This window comes from Rhinopithecus roxellana, chromosome 9, assembly GCF_007565055.1.
Source record: "Rhinopithecus roxellana isolate Shanxi Qingling chromosome 9, ASM756505v1, whole genome shotgun sequence".
Taxonomy (NCBI): Eukaryota; Metazoa; Chordata; class Mammalia; order Primates; family Cercopithecidae; genus Rhinopithecus; species Rhinopithecus roxellana.
In genome coordinates, this window is record NC_044557.1 from 103,131,295 (window position 1) to 103,153,607 (window position 22,313).

General features: G+C 38.7%; 1 protein-coding gene across 2 annotated transcripts in view; it reads left to right on the forward strand.

Moving 5' to 3' along the window:
* Positions 1-22,313, forward strand: part of ATAD2 (ATPase family AAA domain containing 2) — a 104,069-nt gene that overhangs the window by 61,383 nt on the left and 20,373 nt on the right. For both annotated transcript variants that reach the window (XM_030937563.1, XM_010363885.2), the window contains 9 exons: positions 290-464; positions 1,556-1,644; positions 8,573-8,732; positions 9,753-9,843; positions 10,617-10,931; positions 11,272-11,404; positions 11,749-11,935; positions 12,955-13,140; positions 21,914-22,049. In XM_030937563.1, the coding sequence (XP_030793423.1) occupies positions 290-464; positions 1,556-1,644; positions 8,573-8,732; positions 9,753-9,843; positions 10,617-10,931; positions 11,272-11,404; positions 11,749-11,935; positions 12,955-13,140; positions 21,914-22,049 (1,472 nt within the window). The remainder of the gene's footprint in view (positions 1-289; positions 465-1,555; positions 1,645-8,572; positions 8,733-9,752; positions 9,844-10,616; positions 10,932-11,271; positions 11,405-11,748; positions 11,936-12,954; positions 13,141-21,913; positions 22,050-22,313) is intronic.

The window sequence follows — 22,313 nt, forward strand, 5'->3', positions numbered from 1 at the left end:
GTGATATGTGATTCCATATGCAAGGTGAGATAATATGATGAACATGATGAATGAATTGTTAAAATGTTTCAAATAGAGTTTTATTTACAGTTTCAATATTAATTTTACAGTATCAGTATTAACTCCCAGGTTTTAAGTTGTGCTTTGTGGCATGAAACTGTACAATAATTCAGTTGTCTTACACATTTTAATTTTCTAATTAAATGAATCATGAAATTGGTTTCTAATTTTTGTTTTAAAAGTCTGCTTTTTAAATGTAATACTAAAATGTTAACGTATTGTTTTACAGAGGTTGCTTGTTTTATGGGCCACCTGGAACTGGAAAGACTCTGGTTGCCAGAGCACTTGCCAATGAGTGCAGTCAAGGGGATAAAAGAGTAGCGTTTTTCATGAGGAAAGGTGCTGATTGTCTAAGTAAATGGGTAGGAGAATCTGAAAGACAGCTACGATTGCTATTTGATCAGGTACGATATTAAAATTTTATATATATGGATAGTTCTGTAATCTAGGCAGATATGTGTGAGGATTAGATAACTCTTACATTTAATCAGTGTTCTAAATAAACCCAGAAGAGTTAGACTAAGTATGTAATCTTTCTAGATTATTTTCTTTTATATGTCGAGATGACACTGACCTACAGTGAACAGTTTTATAGTAAGAAGGGAGAGAAATAATTGGATCTTAGTTCTTTGGAGTCTTAGGTCTCATGCCTAGGAAGAGAGTGGTAATCTCATTTAGAGATAGTAGTAGTGAATTATGGCTCAGTATGGGAATTGGAGACTAGTTCTGCCCTGGGGCGGCTTTCATTTTCATATCCCGGATTGTATTGACAGCACATTGTGAGATAATACATTCTGATCTACTGAGGCATATTGCTGCAAATGCTTTTAAATCTCTTTTTGGAACTCTCCTGAGGTTCTTTTTTAATTTTATGTTTATGGAAATGGATAAAAACTGTGACATCTTGCTAAAAAATGTTTTCCCATCCTGACATGGAGGAAGACTATGTCAGTCTTCTATTCTTTGTCTTGTTTCCATAGGTAGTCTTCAATAGATATTTTTGTGTGTTCAGGAATGATAGCTATATGAAATCTAAGGTATATAACCAGTGGAGTATGTCTTTTGAAGACTTCTAGTCAAAAATGCAATTGAAAATTAAACCATATGTCATTATAATTTAGTTTGAATTCTTAAAACCCAGTTATTGGAACTTACATTTAAATTTATAAATTATAAATAGTTATAAATTATAAATGAATTGAGGCTGAGGCAAGAGAATCACTCGAACCCAGGAGGCAAAGGTTGCAGTGAGCCAGGATCACGCCACTGCACTCCAGCCTGGGTGACAGTGTGAGACTCCATCTATTAAAAAAAGAAAAATTATAAATAAATTCTGGTAAGCAAGTTTGAAGAAAAGCTGATTGAAATAGTGTATATTCAGCTTTATAAATTCTGGTAAGCATGTTTGAATGAAAATTGATTAAAATGGTTTATATTAAGTCTACGTGTTTGAGGCTGTTTATGCTAACAAATGACCACTCAATCTGCTTTCTAGGCCTATCAGATGCGCCCATCAATTATTTTTTTTGATGAAATCGATGGTCTGGCTCCAGTACGGTCAAGCAGGCAAGATCAGATTCACAGGTAAGACTTGCTTGATGGCACTTCAACATTTCTTCCTGTTTCCTGAGTGGTATTGATGTGTGAGAGATAGAATGTTAAATGGTAAAAGAAACTTTATAAGCTAATAGTTCCTTTCTTTGGTAGTAGAACCCTAGTATATAGTACAAAAATAAAAAATGTGGACAGGCGCAGTGGCTCATACCTGTAATCCTGGCACTTTGGGAGGCCAAGGTAGGCGGATCACTTGAGGTCAAGAGTTTGAGACCAGCCTGGCCAACATGGTGAAACCCTGTCTCTACTGGGGGAAAAAAAAAAAAAAAAAAAAATTAGCCAGGTGTGGTGGTGCACACCTATAATCCCAGCTCCTTGGAAGGCTGAGGCTGGAAAATTAGGAGAATCACTTGAACACGGGAGGTGGAGGTTGTAGTGAGCTGAGATTACACCACTGCACTCCAGCCTGGGTGACAGAGTGAGACTACCTCTCAAAAAAATAAAATAAACCTGCTCCGAGTGTCAGTGCGTTGTAAAGCACGGTTTAAAAATCTTGGTTATAGAAGTTTTTTTTTTTTTTTTTTTTTTTTTTTTTTGATATGGAGTCTCGCTCTGTCACCCAGGCTGGAGTGCAGTGGCTGGATCTCAGCTCACTGCAAGCTCCGCCTCCCGGGTTCACGCCATTCTCCTGCCTCAGCCTCCCGAGTAGCTGGGACTACAGGCGCCCACCACCTCGCCCTGCTAGTTTTTTGTATTTTTTAGTAGAGACGGGGTTTCACCTTGTTAGCCAGGATGGTCTCAATGTCCTGACCTCATGATCCGCCCATCTCGGCCTCCCAAAGTGCTGGGATTACAGGCTTGAGCCACCACGCCCGGCCTGGTTATAGAAGATTTAACTCATGATAGAAACAAATGTCTGCAGGTCAGTGATGTTAAGCCAATAGTAAGAGTAGGGCTATGGTGGGGAATATGACTGAATGTCCTATCACAGGAGCATATCCAGTTGCTTTTATGTCTGACCTGTTACTGATGTGCAGAAGCTTACCCAGGCTTGAAAAATCGATTTTGTTCTCTCAGATTTTATGTTCAAATTAAGTATCTTAAATTTTGCCAGCTAATTTGGATGCTTTTAAGACATTGCCTGCGCTAAACAAAATCTAACTTAGGGCATTACTACTAGTTTAGGATTCTAATACTAGACCAATCTCCTCATTTTAAAGATGGGGAAATTGAACCCTCAACCCCGATGATTAGTTGCTTATCCAAGGGGACACTTTTACTAGTGCTACTGTCCCAACCTGAATCTAAATTGCTTTTAGTCCCAATTCATTTCAGTTTTTTAGAACTTCTTTTTAAATGGTTTCATGAACGACGTGTAATTGCTTAATTAATTTGGAATATCCAAAAGGAAATGTTTGCTTGTCTTTATATATGCTAGTAGTATTGTTTTATATTGTAGATAATGTAGAAGATGAATAAGATATAGTGTGTGATTGATAGGTGGGTTTTGGCTTTTCTAACATCTAACAAGATTTGCTATATTCTAATGGCCTTTTGAACTTGATGATAAACAATTTTGTTTGTTGCTGTGACTAAATTAAAATATATGTTAAGTACCATGGTAAAGTAGTTTTGTCTCTGCATGTCCTATTAGTAATCAGATAAATTTTTTATATGTGACACATTTCATTATCAGTCACACTGTATTCATTGTGCTAACAGGAAGAAACATATTTAACAATACTTCCATCACTTCATAATCAAGTAAGTTGAGTACTTACTGTGTTTTGGGATAGTTCTAAAGGTATTGGAAGACTTTTGGCAAAAAAATTACAGAGTAATTGTAGCAAAACTGTGCTACAATTTTTCTTTCTTTCTTTTTTTTTTTTTTTTTTTTTTTGAGACAGAGTCTCGCTCTGTTGCCCAGGCTAGAATGCAGTAGTATGATCTCAGCTCACTGCAACCCCCACCTCCCAGGTTCCAGCAATTCTGCCTCAGCCTCCCAAGTAGTTGGGGCTACAGGTGTGCGCCAGCATGCCCGGCTAAATTTTTGTATTTTAGTAGAGATGAGGTTTCACCATGTTGGCCAGGTCTCAAACTCCTGACCTCAGGTGATCAGCCCGCCTGCGCCTCCCAGAGTGCTGGGATTACATATGTGAGCCACCCCACCCGGCCTGTTCTTTGTATTTTTAGCAGAGACTGGGTTTCGCCATATTAGCCAGGCTGGTCCTGAACTCCTGACCTTGGGTGATCCACCCACCTCTGCCTCCCAAAGTGCTGGGATTACAGGCGTGAGCCACCGTGCCTGACCAAATATAGCTGCATTTTTAAGAGAAATTTAGTATTCAAGTTATTTTAACTAAAAACTTAAAAGTTCTGACAGTAAAAATGTATGTTAAATTAAGCTTTTTTAGAATTTAGCACATTGCATGTTGAAGATGATTAAACTGTATTCTGTACCTTAATTTTAGTAATAATACTATAGAATAATGCAAATAAGTAATTATGTGAGTGTCATTAGGTAATAATATTTCAACCTAAGAGAAAGAAGATACAAATGTGAAATGAAGAAGGCAAATTACCCTAAATTGTTTTTTTTGTTTGTTTTTTTGAGATGAAGTCTCTCTCTGTCGCCCAGGCTGGAGTGCAGTAGCACAGTCTTGGCTCACTGCAACCTGTGCCTCCCGAGTTCAAGTGATTCTCCTGCCTCAGCCTCCCTAGTAGCTGGGATTACAGGCATGCACCAGCATACTTGGCTGATTTTTCGTATTTTTAGTAGACAGGGTTTCACCATGTTGGCCAGGCTGGTCTTGAACTGGGCCTCGAACTCCTGATCTCAGGTGATCCACCCGCCTCAGCCTTCCAAAGTACTGGGATTATAGGCATGAGCCACCCACTCTACCTAAAACCCTTACAGTCTTTACTTTGAATTGCAAATATCAATAAAAACTTGTGACAAAGTTTTTTTGTTTGTTTGTTTTTTAAAGAAAAAAAAACCCTAACTCTGGACACTTTAAAAAGGCCTAGAAGCAATCACAATCCAGTAGCAATTAATGTCCATCCCTGAGTGTGTTCTCTAAATATTAGGACTCAGGAGAGATGGCGGATTGTAACACTGAAGCAGAAATGATCAAGACAAGCCTGAAATACTTTGTAATGCCTGAAAGCAATAAAAAAAGAATTACTGGAATCGTACCAGAATGACATAGGAGCCAATTTTGAGGGATCTCTCACTGGCCGAAGATTAAACAATTTGAGCATCAAAAATAATGACTGCAGTAGATAGAAATATATCAAATATCTAAAAAACATCGGTTTTTTGTGTGTTGTTAGTTTTTTGTTGTTGGTTTGGTTTGTTGTTGTTGTCTTTTTGTGACAGTCTCACTCTGTCACCCAGGCTGGAGTGCAGTGACATGATCTTGGCTCACTGCAACCTCCACCTCCCAGGTTCAAGCGATTCTCGTGTCTCAGCCTCCCCAGTAGCTGGGATTACAGGCATGTGCCACCACTCCTGGCTAATTTTTGTACTTTTAGTAGAGACGGGGTTTTGCCATGTTGGCCAAGCTGGTCTTGAACTCCTGGGCTCAAGAGATCTACCTGCCTTGGCCTCCCAAAGTGCTGGGATTACAGGCGTGACCCACCGCACAAGGCCTTGTTTTTGTGTTTTGAGACAGGATCTTACTCTTACCCAGGCTGGAGTGCAGTAGCACGATCACAACTCACTGCAGCTTTGATCTCCTGGGCTCAAGCAATCTTCCCACCTCAACTTCTCAGTAGCTGGAACTACAGGCATGCACTACCACACCCAGCTTGGTTTTTTTGGGGTTTTTTTAAGTAAAGATGAAGTCTCACTCTGTTGCCCAGGCTGGTCTCAAACTCCTGAGCTCAAGTGATCCTTCCACCTCGGGCTCCCAAAGTGCTGGGATTACAGGCATGAGGCACCATGCCCAGCCACCATCAGTTTTTTGTTGTTGTGTTGTTTTGTTTTGTTTTGTTTTGTTTTTTAAAAAAAAACATGAAAATATCTTATTTGTAAGAAAAAGGTATGATTTCTTAATTTCTGTTCTTAGCATAAATTTTCTTTCCAGTGCAACCAAAACTTCCTGAACCCTTTTCAGCATTGTTGTTCAAAACTTGGAGTTCTATTGCTGGATAAAAAATGCATTCATAAATAAGCTGTGCAATTCGATCACCTTGAAATTTTGACTTCAAACTTTTCTTTGACAATGTTTCTTCTATAACCTTCATCTAAGACACCCAGCTCCTAAGTGTTTTGCACCCCAGCCAAAATGTAGAGCTACTCTTCCATAACACCCAGAAGGAGGAGCTAGCTGAATGTCTGATAGCTTCCTCCATGGGCAGTATTGTATATTCATATGCACTGTATAGGTCATAGCCCTCGGCCTGTGTGGACTCCCAGCTCCCAGGTTGAGTCTGGAACCAGGCAGGGTGGAGCTGCATGCCCCACCCCACCCTCCTCCGCAGGCCAGACCCACTTGTGGGGGGAAATGACAGGTGTCTCTTTGGAGCAGGGCATGACAGGGCAAGGAGGTGAGGGGAGGAGATAGCCACGAGAACCAGAAAATACAGAATGAGCCTTCTCCCCATCACCACCACCCTCGCCACTGCTGGCAGGGAACACACCAAGATCTTAAAAATCATCAATTTGTAATAAGTTTTTTAAATTCAACTGGTCACCTAAAGTTGCTGAGTTATTATTTATTACTCTGAAAATTGATAAGAAGGAAAGAATCAGACATTTCTTCCTGTCCTATACAGGCCATGATTGAGGGCAGTTCAGCAGTTGATGAAGTAGTGTAGTTCTTTATATAGGAAAATCACAGGTAATAAATGCAAAAGAAATGATTGAATTAGAAAATCACCGTTTTGTAGCCTCTTATGAAATAATGGATCTAGACCTGTTGTTTTTTGACCAGGGATGCTGCCATCCCCCTCCCCTCAGGGACAGGTATCTAGAGACAGTTTTGGTTGTCACAACTGGTGAGGACAGCTACTTAGCATCTGGTAGATGAAGGCCAGACATGCTGTTAAACATCCTTCACTTACGGGACAGTTTTCCACAACAAATAATTATCTGGCCCAAAATGTCAGTAGTGCTAATTTGGGAAACCTTTATCTAAACAATAATTATCAATGGCCACTCAAGCAGTAAGATAAAAAAAGAAGGTTGATGGGGATATTTATGATGGGTGGAACAAGCTGATAACACCTGACCGAAACTCAACCCACTGATTGACCTTAAATGGGAAGCTGGTATTAGGTGCCTCCTGTGGGGATATAATAGGAATTACATGGTATCTTCCTGTGAAATACGTCATCCCAAATGGTTTAGCCAGCATCCATTAAGCTTCTAGATCTAGGCCAGGTGCGGTGGCTCACGCCTGTTATCCCAGCACTTTGGGAGGCCTAGGCAGGCGGATCACAATGTCAGAAGATTGAGACCATCCTGGCTAACACGGTGAAACCTCGTCTCTACTAAAAAAAAAAAAAATACAAAAAAATTATCCAGGTGTGGTGGCAGGCACCTGTAGTCCCAGCTGCTCGGGAGGCTGAGGCAGGAGAATGGCGTGAACCCGGGAGGCGGAGCTTGCAGTGAGCTGAGATCATGCCACTGCACTCCAGCCTGGGCGACAAAGCGAGACTCCGTCTCAAAAAAAACAAAAAGCTTCTAGATCTAGCTACCAGTTTCCAGGAATTATGAAAGATAGAGGGACAACTTAAATGACCCTATCAGGAAGCAGTCAGCCCAGTCTGGAATGTGGGAAGGAAATTCTACAAGCCAAATGACCCAGTTTCTTCAACAAATAAATGGCGTGGAAGGAAAAAAATGTAAGAGGCACAGTAGGAACTGTCAAGGAATTGAGTGACAAATAATCAAGTGTAGTGTGTGGTTACATTTTGATTAACTAGATCAAATGTAAACAGGTATTTTGAGACAATCAGGAAAAATTGGGTATTAGATATTAAGGAATTAGTCATTCACTTAGGATGATGACATTGTTGGGTTTGTTGTAAGTCCTTATCTCTTAGAAATACATACGTGAAGTACTTACATGAAATATTTATGAATTGAACTGTGTGTCTGAGGTTTTATTTTTCTTTTTAAAAGTGGTCAGGTGAAGACAAAAAAGGCATACTGATAATTGTTGAAGCTTAATGATGGAAATTACTATTCTGTCTTTATAATAAAAAGTTTAAAATTAATGAAAATTCTGTTATGCTTTATGTATATTCTATTTTATTTTGGTGTTCTTTGATCATGTATATACAATGGAAATTTTATTATTTTTAGATACTGTGTGTCCTGCCTGGTGCTACCAGCGCTTTTTTTCTTTTTCTTTTCTTTTTTATTTTTTTGAGACAAGGTCTTGCTCTGTCTGTCGCCCAGGCTGGAGTGCAGTGGTGCAATCTTGGCTCACTACGTACAACCTCAGCTTCCCCAGTAGTAGGACTACAGGCCCGGGTCATGTCACCATGCTGGCTTTATTTTTTTTATTTTTATTTTTTTAATAGAGATGGGGTTTCCCTATGTTGCTGAGGCTGGTCTCAAACTCCTGGCCTCAAGCACTCTTTCCACCTCAGCCCCCAAGTTCTGGGGTTACAGGCGTGAGCCACCATGCCTTGCCTTTTTTTTCTTTTTGATGTTGTATATTGTTTGGGAACGCTTAAGTTCCTTTGTGAAATTATGCTTTATGAAATATCTTCTAGGATTCATTTGTGGGGGTCTAACGACCATCTTTTTCCATTGGTTTCAATTTCTATGTGCCATTTGGTATGTTATTTTATAGATTTTTTAAATCCATTGGAAATAGTGAGGTGCCCTGAGAAAATTTATTCACATGTAATACATTAAATCTGACCAAAAGAAGAAATACTACTGAATGATATAGACTGTGTTCATAGTATTAATCTCTTCTCTCTTATTTTTAAAATTTAGTTCTATTGTTTCCACCCTGCTAGCTCTTATGGATGGGTTGGACAGCAGAGGGGAAATTGTGGTCATTGGTGCTACCAACAGACTAGATTCTATAGACCCTGCTTTACGAAGGCCTGGTCGCTTTGACAGAGAATTCCTTTTTAGCCTACCTGATAAAGAGGTAAGAATTTAATGTCACTCAAATTTTGACAAAATATATTGCTGTTTATTAATAATAAGTCTTGGTGTAGTAAAAATTTGGAGATTCTTGAGTTTTGTATCATGGTCTTGTCAAGTGATAGTTGTTAGTGAACAACTCAAATGAGGACAAATTTTTATTCTTTTCTTTAAATATAATAATGCCTTCCCAAAATTATTCTTAAAATTCTTTCAATTTGAGTGTAGCCTTTGGATGTTCTAAGTGTTGCTTCAGAACATGTGGCTTAATGAGTAATTAATCCTTAGCCAGTTTGTTAGCCTTGGCTTTTTCATGAATATCATATAATCCTACCAAGTTTTTTTAAGTCTACTTAATCTTTTGGGAACCAAAGGGGAAAATATATGAAGAGCTGTCTGTACTCTTAAAAACAGCTCTTAACATGCACCAGAATGTATAGCTACTTTAGTAGTTACATATTTTCTCTTACTTATATTTATGACCAGTATAACTTTAGTGCTATAAATGCAAATATGTTTAATAATGAGACCTAAGTTCATTAAACTCTAAAAAGTACATCTTTTTTCTTATTTTCACTTTCATATTTTGCTTATATTGAGTTTTTTGTTTGTTTGTTTGTTTGTTTGTTTGAGATGAAGTCTTGCTGTCACTCAGGCTGGGGTGCAGTGGTACAATCTCAACTCACTGCAACTTCCACCCCCAGGATTCAAGCAGTTCTCATGCCTCAGACTCCCGAGTAGCTGGGATTACAGGCACATGCTACCACGCCCAGCTAATCTTTGTATTTTTAGCAGAGAGTAGTTTTCACCATGTTGGCCAGACTGGTCTCGAACTTCTGACCTCAAGTGATCCACCTGCCTCGGCCTCCCAAAGTTACAGGTGTGAGCCACTGCACCCGGCCGATATTAAGTACTGATCACTTTAAAATTTTAGGTAATCAAAAGTATTTTTAATTGAAATTAATGTGATCTGAATAGCATTTATTATTATAGTTGTAAAAAATTAAATTGTTTTTATTCATAGGCTCGAAAAGAGATTCTAAAGATTCACACCAGGGATTGGAATCCCAAACCACTGGACACATTTTTAGAAGAGCTAGCAGAAAACTGTGTTGGTAAACATTGTTTTAAGCAATTAAAATAAATACTACATTTATTTCAAATATGAAACAAGTTGTATTAGGTTGGTGCAAAAGTAATTGTGGTTTTTGCCTATAAAAGTAATGGCAAAAACCACAATTTCTTTTGCACCAAACTAATAAAGAAATACAAGGTTATATTTGTTTCTTAACTCTTATTTGTGGCGTTTTTGTCTCACGAAATCTTGGTATTAAATAGAGATATTTGACAAATTGGCCATCGGGGCAGAGTAGATAATAATATAATTGTATAAAATACAATATATTATATCATAATAATATAATAGCTATTCTTTACTGACCATGTTTTAGTCATCATTTTAAGCATTCTACATATATTATTTCATGTAATTTTCACATCATTCCTGTGATGTAGGTAGCAGTATCTCTACTTTACAGATAAAGAAATGGCTGGAGAGCATTATGTGAATTTTCTAAGGTCATACAGCTAGTAAATTACAAACTGGAGTTTGAATCTAGTCTGTGTGATTTTAAAACTCTTGCTTTTGACCTCTGTGCTATACTTGGTGCTTATGTATTGCACTCGTAAAAGTTGATTGATTGTTGGCTATTACTACCCGATAAGTTTACTGGGTAAAAGAGATAAGGGTTTTACTACTTTTAAATATTTGCTAACTATATTGCGAGGCTGATTTTTAATTTTCTTTTAACCATGGTCATGCTAATAGAGTTTTGTGTTTCTTTCTTTGGTCGGCTGGTTCTTTTCTTCCCCTGGTTGCTTTGGATAGGATACTGTGGAGCAGATATTAAATCAATATGTGCTGAAGCTGCTTTATGTGCTCTACGGCGACGCTACCCACAGATCTATACCACTAGTGAGAAACTACAGTTGGATCTCTCTTCAATTAATATCTCAGCTAAGGATTTCGAGGTAGCTATGCAAAAGATGATACCAGCCTCCCAAAGAGCTGTGACATCACCTGGGCAGGCACTGTCCACCATTGTGAAACCACTCCTGCAAAGCACTGTTGGCAAGATCTTAGAAGCCCTGCAGAGAGTATTTCCACATGCAGAATTCAGAACAAATAAAACATTAGACTCAGGTATAAAACTTGATTAACCATTTAAAGTTAGTTTTTATAATCAGTAAAGTAAAATGTTTCATACATACCAGAAATATTTATTTGTAAAAGAATCTCTTGAAAAAAATGTGGTAAGGCTTTACCTGGGATATTTGAAGGAAATTTACCCATGGATTGCCCTTAACTTAATTTGCTGAAAGGTTGGGGTGCATTTTTACATTTACTTATTAATTCATATCTACAGAAATACTTTTGATTCTTTGAAAAAATTTAATTGAAGTATGCTAACTTGGTAACTGAAGCATTAAAGATTTGCTTTGCAATCCAAAAGTTACTAATGTGCAGTTTTTTGGTTTTATAGATATTTCTTGTCCTCTGCTAGAAAGTGACTTGGCTTACAGTGATGATGATGTTCCATCAGTTTATGAAAATGGACTTTCTCAGAAATCTTCTCATAAGACAAAAGACAATTTTAATTTTCTTCATTTGAATAGGTATATTTTTCTTGCAAATCAATGTTTTGCATGTGTAAATTTTCTAAAAATAAATGAGATGTGGTTGAAAAAGTAAAAAATGCTAACCAATCTGCTTTTTATTTAAATTAAACTACCAGAAATTTTTTGTTGTTATAGTTGTCACAATAGTAGAAATTACAGTCTATAAAAATATTCCTAAAAAGCTTTGGGTATCGGTTGTTTCCAGAAACTATGTGAACCATGTTATGATTGGCTGGCCTTATTGGCAAGACATTTTACTTATGAAAGTTTATAATTGACAATTCAGGGGGAAATTTTAAACTTTTTTCTAAAATATAGCTTATTAATGATTTCTCTTTCAGAAATGCTTGTTACCAACCTATGTCTTTTCGACCAAGAATATTGATAGTCGGAGAACCAGGATTTGGGCAAGGTTCTCACTTGGCACCAGCTGTCATTCATGCTTTGGAAAAATTTACTGTATATACATTAGACATTCCTGTTCTTTTTGGAGTTAGTGCTACATCCCCTGAAGAAACATGTGCCCAGGTAATTTGTTGGTGCTCAACTATAAGACAAAACAGCCTTTTGGAGATAAAAGCTAAAATTGCCTCATTTTTTTGCATTGTGGTTTTTTTTGTCTTTCTGATTTATAACTTCAGGTTTACAAAACAGAATTATGCATGATTGCTTAGTCATTAAAGAGAATGACTTTAAATCCCACATTCACCCTTAATATCTTTGTAACCTTAGTAAAGTTGTTAGATCTCTCTCATTTTCCCCATTTGGAAAATGGAGATAATAATACTTACCTCATATGGCTGTTGTGAGAATTAAATGAGTAGAGTACTTAAAATGGTGACTGGTCCTTAGTAAGTACTCAGATATTCTGCAGTTTCTGTTTTTGGTATTTGTATATTAACTTTTGTTTGTTTGTTTTTGGTTTTGGTTTTTTTGAGACGGAGTCTCTCTCTGTCACCAGGCTGGAGTGCAGTGGCACAATCTCAGCTCCCTGAAACCTCCGCCTCCAGGGTTCAAGCAATTCTCCCGCCTAAGCCTCCCAAGTAGCTGGGACTACAGGCACATGCCGTCACATCCAGCAAATTTATTTTTATTTTATTTTATTTATTTGTTTGTTTGTATTTTAATAGAGATGGGGTTTCACCATGTTGCCCAGGATGGTCTCGAACTCCTAGGCTCAGGCAGTCCACCCTTCTCGGCCTCCCAAAGTGCGTGGATTATAGGCATGAGCCACTGCGCCTGGCTATATTAACATTTTTAAAATATAAAAATATTTTATATTTGTAGTTTTGTTTACTTTTGATTACAACAGAAAAATCTAGATTTCTCCAACTGTTTTCTAGTTGCTTGAAGAAATTATCTTTTCAAAAAAATGAAACTTTTAAACAACATTTAAAAATAAGGTTGTGGGATTTTGGAGGAGCATTTTAAAAACTTGAGGACTTTATATGTTACTTCTGGGAGGTTAAACATTGTTTCAGACTAATAGAACTAGCATTATTAACATGTTGACTCTAACTGAATTTGTTTTGTTCTCACTCTACTAGGTGATTCGCGAAGCTAAGAGAACAGCACCAAGTATAGTGTATGTTCCTCATATCCATTTGTGGTGGGAAATAGTTGGACCAACACTTAAAGCCACATTTACCACATTATTACAGAATATTCCTTCATTTGCTCCAGTTTTACTACTTGCAACTTCTGACAAACCCCATTCTGCTTTGCCAGAAGAGGTAATTTATGTGGGGGGGAGTCATTATATTTTTAAAAAGAGAGTTGTTTGTACCAAAATAATCATAACTTACTGAAAAAATTCAAATGCTATAGAAGTGAATAAAAGGATAAGTTTTCTTTTTTTTTTTTTTTTTTTTTATTATACTTTAAGTTCTAGGGTACATGTGCATAACGTGCAGGTTTGTTACATATGTATACTTATGCCATGTTGGTGTGCTGCACCCATCAACTCGTCAGCACCCATCAATTCATCATTTATATCATGTATAACTCCCCAATGCAATCCCTCCAAGGATAAGTTTTCTTATTAAAGATACCATTGTTAACTATTTGGTATATGTGCTCATTGGGTAAGATGGTGTATGTATATGTGTATGTATATATTAAGGATATATAAATTTTTTCTCTTAAAAAATGGGATTATATGTCGGGCACGGTGGCTCACACCTGTAACCCCAGCACTTTGGGATGCTGAGGCGGGTGGATCATGAGGTCAGGAGATCGAGACCATCCTGGCTAACACGGTGAAACCCTGTCTCTACTAAAAATACAAAAAAATTAGCCGGGCGTGGTGGTGGGCGCCTGTAGTCCCAGCTACTCGGGAGGCTGAGGCAGGAGAATGGCGTGAACCCGGGAGGTGGAGCTTGCAGTGAGCTGAGTGAGCTACTGCACTCCAGCCTGGGCGACAGAGCGAGACTCCATCTCAAAAAAAAAAAAGTTTTTAAAAAATGGGATTATATGATACATACTATTCTGCAGTTTGCTTTATTCACTTATCAATAAATGTGTCTCATATATTTGTTAGTGCTAAAGTCTCTTTAAGAGCTGCATGGCTTTTCCACTTTTGATGTAGTATAATTTATTTATCCAAAGCCCTGTTGATAGGTTTTTTGGTTGTTTTCCAGATTTTTTTCTACTGAACTGTTATAGTGAGCATCCTTGTATTTTAGTTCGTATGAACACTAGTATGTGGATTTTTCTAGTATTGATTCCTAGAAGTGGAATAGCTGTAGCTGAGTATTTTACATTTACAAGTTTTAACAATACTAAATTACTCATTCAAGTTTGTGCCCATTTAGACAACTGCCAATAGTGAACAAAAGGCCATGCTGCTTCTGACTGGAATACTCTTCTCTTACATATTTGCCTGGCATCATTTTTTATTTTTCTCAAATCTCTGCTCAGATATCATCTCAGGGAGGCCTTCTTTGATCAGAATTTCTCAATAATAGCGATAGCTCTTCTACCCATCACATTCTTTTCCCTTTTCCTACTTTATTTGTATTGCCTCCTGCCATTAAATATTAATTTGCTTGACTCTGTTTCCCCATCAGAAAGTAAAGTACATGAAATTACGGACTATTTTTTGTCACCTTTGTATCCATAGAGCACATAACAAGCATATTGTAGGCTTCTGTGTATTTTAATGAATTAGTTAAATGTTTTTTTTTCCATACCTTTGGCAAAATTGGTTTATACTTTTTAGTACACTGGTAGGAAGATAAGCTCAAATCCTTATTAAAGAAATATTTATTGAGTGCTTATTTTCTCCCAGGCGTGGTTCCAGGCACTGGAGATATAACAGTGACTAAGATAGACAAAAATGTATATCCTTACACATAGGGCTAACATTTTAGTTGAGTGGGGGAGAGAAGTTTTAAAAAATTTATAATACTAATAACTATTGTTGTGAAGAAAGATTTAGCTAAGGAGTACCAAAAGAGTATGGGTAGGTTGCAGTGTTAAATAGGCTAGATAAGGCCTCAGCAAGAAGTTGATATTTGGCCGGGTGTGGTGGTTCACGCCTGTAATCCTAGCACTTCCGGAGGCCAAGGTGGGCGGATCACCTGAGATCAGGAATTCAAGACCAGCCTGGCCAACATGGTGAAACCCTGTCTCTACAAAATATTAGCGGGACATGGTGATGTGTGTCCGTAATCCCAGCTACTCGGGAGGCTGAGGTGGGAGAATTGCTTGAACCCAGGAGGTGGAGTTTGCAGTGAAAAAAGATCCCACCATTGCACTCCAGCCGGGGCGACAAAGCAAAACTCCATCTCAAAAAAAAAGATGATGATATTTGAGGAAAGACGTGGAAAAGGTAAGGTTGTGAACTATTGGAATAGCTGAGGGACAAAAGGTCCTAGTGGAGGAAAAAGCAAATGCAGAGGCTCTGAGGCAGATCTGTGTCCGGTAGCTTGGAAAAATAGCAAGAAGGGCAATGTAGGAGGAAAGGAGGCCAAGGTTATCAAGGGACCAGATTATGTCCCCAATGACTCTGTATAATCATAATTGATTACAAAACCTGCAAGTTAAATAAGCTAGGAAATGAATATTAAGTATATATTATAAACTCTTTGAGTGGGGGAGGTCCTTAAAGGTTTCCAGTTTAGTTAATTATCTAGTTTCATACTCTGTCGCCTTTATGTGGATATCTCACCTATGTTGAAACATTTTCTACACAGTTCTTTTTGTTACCTCTGACTCCTAAAAGTCCAGTTTATTGAGGGAAGCTTTCATTTCTTTTTCTTTTTTTTTAAACCATAAAGGGGTCACGCTAACCTTCTGTATTGTTCTAATTTTAGTATGTGTGCTGCTGAAGCAAGCACAAATCTTCCACTTCCTAATCTCCATTCATTTCCCAGATTGCATATAAAACTTGACTAATACATCTTCATCATGACAAGTCTTCGTATATTTGAATACTCTTTTATGTCTTGCTAACCCAGGCCTTTTTCACATTAAACAGGATATGGTATATTCATTAGGGCTATTAATAAAGTAGAAGTTTATTTCTTACTCACTTTAACAATACTAGGCAGGTTGATTACATTGGCAAGTTTGTCTTCGGCTGTGCAGTCATTCAAACACTCAGGCTGAAAGATATTTAATTTTATTTACTTGTTTGTTTATTTATTTTTGGAGATGGAGTCGCACTCTGTTGCCTAGGCTGGCAGTGCAGGGGCACTATCTTGGCTCACTGCAGCCTCAGCCTCCTGGGTTTAAGCAATTCTCCTGCCTCAGCCTCCCGAGTAGCTGGGATTACAGGTGTCCGCCACCATGCCCAGCTAATTTTGTATTTGTAGTAGAGATGGGGTTTCACCATGTTGGCCAGGCTGGTCTTGAACTCCTGACCTCAGGTGATCCACTTGCCTTGTCCTCCCAAAGTGCTGGGATTACAGGCATGAGCCACCTCGCCTGGCCTGTTTTCTTATTTTCATCATGTAGCCTTCCAGGTCGCTTTCAGTCCAGTCAACTGAAAGGACAGACTCTTGCTTGTGCCTGACTTAGAAGTGGTGTAAATCACTTCCTCTCATATTCCACTGGCTAAAGCTCAGTCACATAGCCATACTTCATTGCAAGCACAGCTAGGAAATCTGACCTAGCTGTGTGCCCAAAGAACAAGAATATAGATTGTGGTAATAGTAGTAGACTTTGTTACACAGCACACCAGGTTGTAGTTTCTTCAAAATTCTAGTCACTCTCTTGAATGTCTTTCTTTTTTCTAGTTCTTTTGGAAGGCCAGAGCCAGAATGAATGAAGTACTCTAGCAGTGTTCTGATTAACACAGTGGAAAGGAAGATTGTTAGCCATAGTATTACTGGCTTCTTATTCTGTCAACTGAAACTATTGATCATTTTGAGATTTGAAATAAAGATAATGGCTTTATGCTCTGGGTAACAAGTAAGACAGACTAGGTGAACTTTGTATGGATGTGGGGAGGTTGAAAAAAGTAATCAATTTAATCTGGGGAAACTTTATCGAGAATGTGGAAATTCTATACCAAAATTATTTTCTTAAAGGATAGCTTCTCTTACTTTTTTTCTTAGGATAATGTTTTCTAAGCCTATAATTGCAAATTGGGTAAAATATTTTAATACCACATTCTATCAGTAGGGGAGAATGGGCCTGGGACTAGGAATTGCCTATTTTTAGAAAATGAATAGTCCATAGGCATGCAAATAAGTTTTCAGTGATTTAGTGATACCATTGATATAACATTAGACTATACTATATGAGAAATACTGTGTAGTCCATTATTAGCCACATTAAAATTTGTCCATCTCAAAACTGCAGTCAGCAAACAACTGTCTATATGCATGAGCACAAGTGGACCCACTCAGGCCAGTATGGAAAGATGAGAAAGAATGCTGTTAGTGGATTCGGAGTTTTCATGAATCCATGAAACGCAAAGTAGTGAGGAATAGATTGATGAAGATGACCACAATTCACAGCGTATGCATGAAAGGACTGCTTTGAAAGGCAAGAGTGATTTCTAGCTGAGGATCAGTTCTGCGAAGGAGTTGAAGGAACCTTTGAGCCGGGCGTGGTGGCTCATACCTCTAATCCCAGCACTTCGGGAAGCCGAGGCGGGCAGATCACTTGAGGTCAGGAGTTTGAGACCAGCCTGGCCAACATGGAGAAACCCCATCTCTACTAAAAATATGAAAATTAGCCAGGCATAGTGGTGCACACCTGTAGTCACAGGTACTTGGGAAGCTGAGGTATGAGGATCACTTGAACCCGGGAGGCAGAAGTTGCAGTGAGCCAAGATTGTACCACTGCACTCCAGCCTGGGCGACAGAGCAAGACCCTGTCTCACAACAAAACAAAACAAAAACAGCCTTTGGACAACGCTGGGGTAATTGACTTTCTTCACTTCTAGTCCCTATACCAAGCAGCAGTCAGCAGGGTGGTTTGTCCTCAGCTAGGGCAGTGTGGTTGTGCCCCAGAACTAATGTAACAGAGTCTTATATATGGCTGCTGATATCAGGAGAAATGGGGAGCCCCTGTGCCCACAAGACAAATTGTAGGCACATTTCTGCTTCCAGTATAGACTAGCTTTCATAGTCACTGGAGGGAGAAGCTAGAATAAACAGAAATAGCACCTATGGGCAAACAGATTTAAAAGGCAAACACGTAGTTATAAATGAACATTTGAGGAAGGACAACCTCATGAATAATATCCGTGTGTCACCAACACAAACTGTGGCAAAGAACCAATTGGAGACATTATAAATGAAACAACCCCTGTAAAAAGGAAATAAAATTTTTTATAGGCTGAGAAGGGAGCAGACCCAGATGAAGGGCAAATTAGCAAAGTGGAAGATCATGAGACCAGTAATTCTTAAGTATGTGATACAAAAGTACAAAGACTTGAAAAGTATGAGGAAAAAATTAAAACAAATAGAGGAGATAGATTAAGGTCTCATGGGATTTATGGGAGATTAAAAACAAGAAGTGTAGGGAGAAAATATTCACACAGTAGAACATTTTGTACAGTTAAAGAATACTATGAGTCTTCTTAAGATTTAAAAGCCCCATGTGTTCCAAGTATGATAAATAACATCACTTAAATAATGCCAAAGGTACAGAGAAAAATCCAAAAATTTTCCAAAAGAAAAAGCATACTAGAAAGGAAGGAAAGTCAAATTGCTTCTACTTTCTCATTGGCAACAATGACCGCTAAGGAGACAGTGGAGCAATATTTTCAATGTTCTGAAGTAAAATAATTTTGACCTATAATTTTCTGTCCACCCAAGTTAGCATTTGCATGAGAGAACAAATAGATATTTTTGAACATGTGATGTCTACAAAACTATGCTTATAAACCCCTGATTGGAATAATTTTTATTTTTTGAGACAGTGTCTCGCTCTGTCACCCAGGCTGGAGTGCAGCGGCATGATCTCAGCCCACTGCAACCTCCACCTCCCAGGTTCGAGTGATTCTCCTGCCTCAGCCTCCTGAGTAGCTGGAATTACAGGCACACATCACCATGCCTGGTTTATTTTTGTATTTTTAGTAGAGAAGGGTTTTCTCCATGTTGCTCAGGCTGATCTCGAACTCCCCACCTCAGATCCGCCTGACTTGGCCTCCCAAAGTCTTGAGATTACAGGCATGAGCTACCACACCCGTCCTAGAACTATGTAATCTTGTTAACTATAGTCATCTTACAGTGCTCACACTTGTAATCCGAGCACTTTCGGAGACCAGAGCAGGCGGATCACCTGAGGTCAGGAATTTGAGACCAACCTGGCCAACATTGTGAAACCCTGTCTCTACTAAAAATACAAAAAAAAAAAAAAAAAATTGCCGGGCGTGATGGCAAGCATCTGTAATCCCAGCTACTTGGGAGGCTGAGGCAGGAGAATTGCTTGAACCCAGGAGGCAGAGGCTGCAGTGAGCCGCCAGGATTGCGCCACAGCACTCCAGCCTGGGTGACAGAGCAAGACTCTGTCTTCAAAAAAAAAAAAAAAAGAAACTTACTCCTCCTGACTGTAATTTTGTATCCTTTAACAAATCTTTCCCTATTTCCTTCTTTTCCCTACCTTTCCCAGCCTCTGGTATCTTCTAGTCTACTTTTTAGCTTACACATGTAAAATATACATGACAAAACTGGGAGCCCGAGGTGGGCCGATCACTTGAGATCAGGAGTTCAAGACCAGCCTGGCCAACCTGGTGAAACCCAATCTCGACCAAAAAATACAAAAATTAGATGTGCTTGGTGGTGTGCGCCTATAGTCCCAGCTACTCGGGAGGCTGAAGTGGGAGAACCGCTTGAATCTGGGAGGTGGAGTCTGCAGTGAGTCGAGATTGCACCACTGCACTCCAGCCTAGGTGACAGAGTGAGACCCTATCTCAAAAAAAAAAAAAAAAAGGACTTATCATTTTAACAATTTTTTTAAGCATGTAGTATAGTCACATTAAGTACATTTACAATGTTGGGCAACCATCACCACTATCCAGATCTTTCTTGTTATCCCAAGCAGAAACTCTGTACCTATTAATGGTAATTCCCCATTTCTGTCTCCCCACAGCCCTTGGTAACTTCTGTTATAATTTGTCTCTGTGAATTATTTATTCTGGGTACCTCATAATCTGAATATGTATTTGTCTTTTGTATCTTGTTTAGTGTAATGTTTTTAAGGTTCATCCATGTTGTATCTTGTGTCCAAATTTTATTCCTTTTTAGGGTGAATACTTTTCCATTGTATGTATATACCACGTTTTGTATCCATTCATCTGGTGACAGACATTTGGGTCATCTTCACCTCCTGACTTTTGTCAATAAAGCTGCTATGATTACTGGAGTACAAATACTCGTTTGAGTTTTTGTTTTCAGTTTTCTTTGGTATACCTAGAAGGGGAATTGCCACATCGTATACTAATTCTGTGTTTAAACTTTGAGAAACCACCAAATTGTTTTCCACAGCAGCTATACTATTTTACATTCTTACCAGCAGTCCACTGAGTTTCCAATATCTCTCTTGTAGCCCACACTTAACTTCTGGCCTTTATATTTTGGTTTCTGTTTGTTTGCTTGCTTTTTCTTTTTGAACAACTGCTCTTTCTTATATCTCATCTCATTTGGGGTTGGAAAAATGAATTAATTGATCTCAGCAGTCCTTTTAAGTATCAGGGCCAGGCACAATGGCATATGCGTGTAATCCTAGCACTTTGGGAGGCCAGGGCAGGAGGATCACTTACGCCCAGGAATTTGGGATCAGCCTGGGCAACACAAGGAGACCCTATCTCTACAAAAAGTTTAAAAATTAGCTGAGTGTGGCAGTGCGTGCTTATAGTCTCAGCTATTCAGGAGGCTGTGACAAGAGGACTGCTTGAGCCCAGTTTGAGGTTGCAGTGAGCTACGATTGTACCACTGCAGTCAGCCTGAGTGACAGAGCAAGACCTTGTCTCTTAAAAAAAAAGAATGAAAAAAGTAAAATATCAAGTTAGTTCCTTTATTAATTGTAGTTTGGATTCTTGAGTTCTCATGATTTTTAGTTCCTTAATCGCTTGTAAACATGGTTTATACATAAATCTAACATTCTTTAAAGACTTGTTTAAAAAATATACAATTTAGCTTGTCATTAAAAATATGTGTATAATAACCTGCTATTGTATTAAATGACTGACACATGCATTTATTTATTTATTTATTTATTTTTTGAGACGGAGTCTCGCTCAGTGGCCCAGGCTGGAGTGCAGAGGCCGGATCTCCGCTCACTGCAAGCTCCGCCTCCCGGGTTTACGCCATTCTCCTGCCTCAGCCTACCAAGTAGCTGGGACTACAGGCGCCTGCCACCTCGCCCAGCTGGTTTTTTTGTATTTTTTAGTAGAGACGGGGTTTCACCGTGTTAGCCAGGATGGTCTTCATCTCCTGACCTGGTGATCCACCCGTCTCGGCCTCCCAAAGTGCTGGGATTACAGGCTTGAGCCAACGCGCCCGGCCTTTTTTTTTTTTTTTTTTTTAAGACGGAGTCTTGCTATGTCACCCAGGCTGGAGTGCAGTGGCCACATCTCAGCTCACTGCAAGCTCTGCCTCCCGGGTTTACGCCATTCTCCTGCCTCAGCCTCCCGAGTAGCTGGGACTACAGGTGCCCGCCACCTCGCCCGGCTAGTTTTTTGTATTTTTAAGTAGAGACAGGGTTTCACCGTGTTAGCCAAGATGGTCTCGATCTCCTGACCTCGTGATCCACCCGTCTCGGCCTCCCAAAGTGCTGGGATTACAGGCTTGAGCCACCGCGCCCGGCCAACACATGCATTTCATATGCATGTATGTATATATACTGCATACATCTGTGTATATACTGTACAGATACTCCTTGACATATGATGGGTTTTTTGGACATAACCCAATTGTAAGTGGAGGGACATACTGAATACATATCACTTTCATGCTGTTGAAAAGTCTAAAAATCATAAATTGAACCATTGTAAGTTGGGGATCATCTGTATATATCATATATAATGCATTTGTTTTCTTTTTTAAGGTGCAAGAATTGTTTATCCGTGATTATGGAGAGATTTTTAATGTCCAGTTACCGGGTAAAGAAGAACGGACAAAATTTTTTGAAGATTTAATTCTAAAACAAGCTGCTAAACCTCCTATATCAAAAAAGAAAGCAGGTTAGTTTCTATATCAAAGTTAATATTTAATAATCTTGAGAAAATGGGAATGAAATAGTTAATGGCATTGACATGTGTGATAACACAAACTCAAACCCTCAGTCATGAGTTTGATGCATCTGCTGCTTAAAACTCTCTATGCTTCCCATTAAAATAGACTGAAGTTCTTAAGGTACACAAGGTATTTCATAGCATAGCCCCAATCTTTCTTTTTTTTTTTTTTTTTTTTTGAGATGGAGTCTTGCTCTGTTGCCCAGGCTGGAG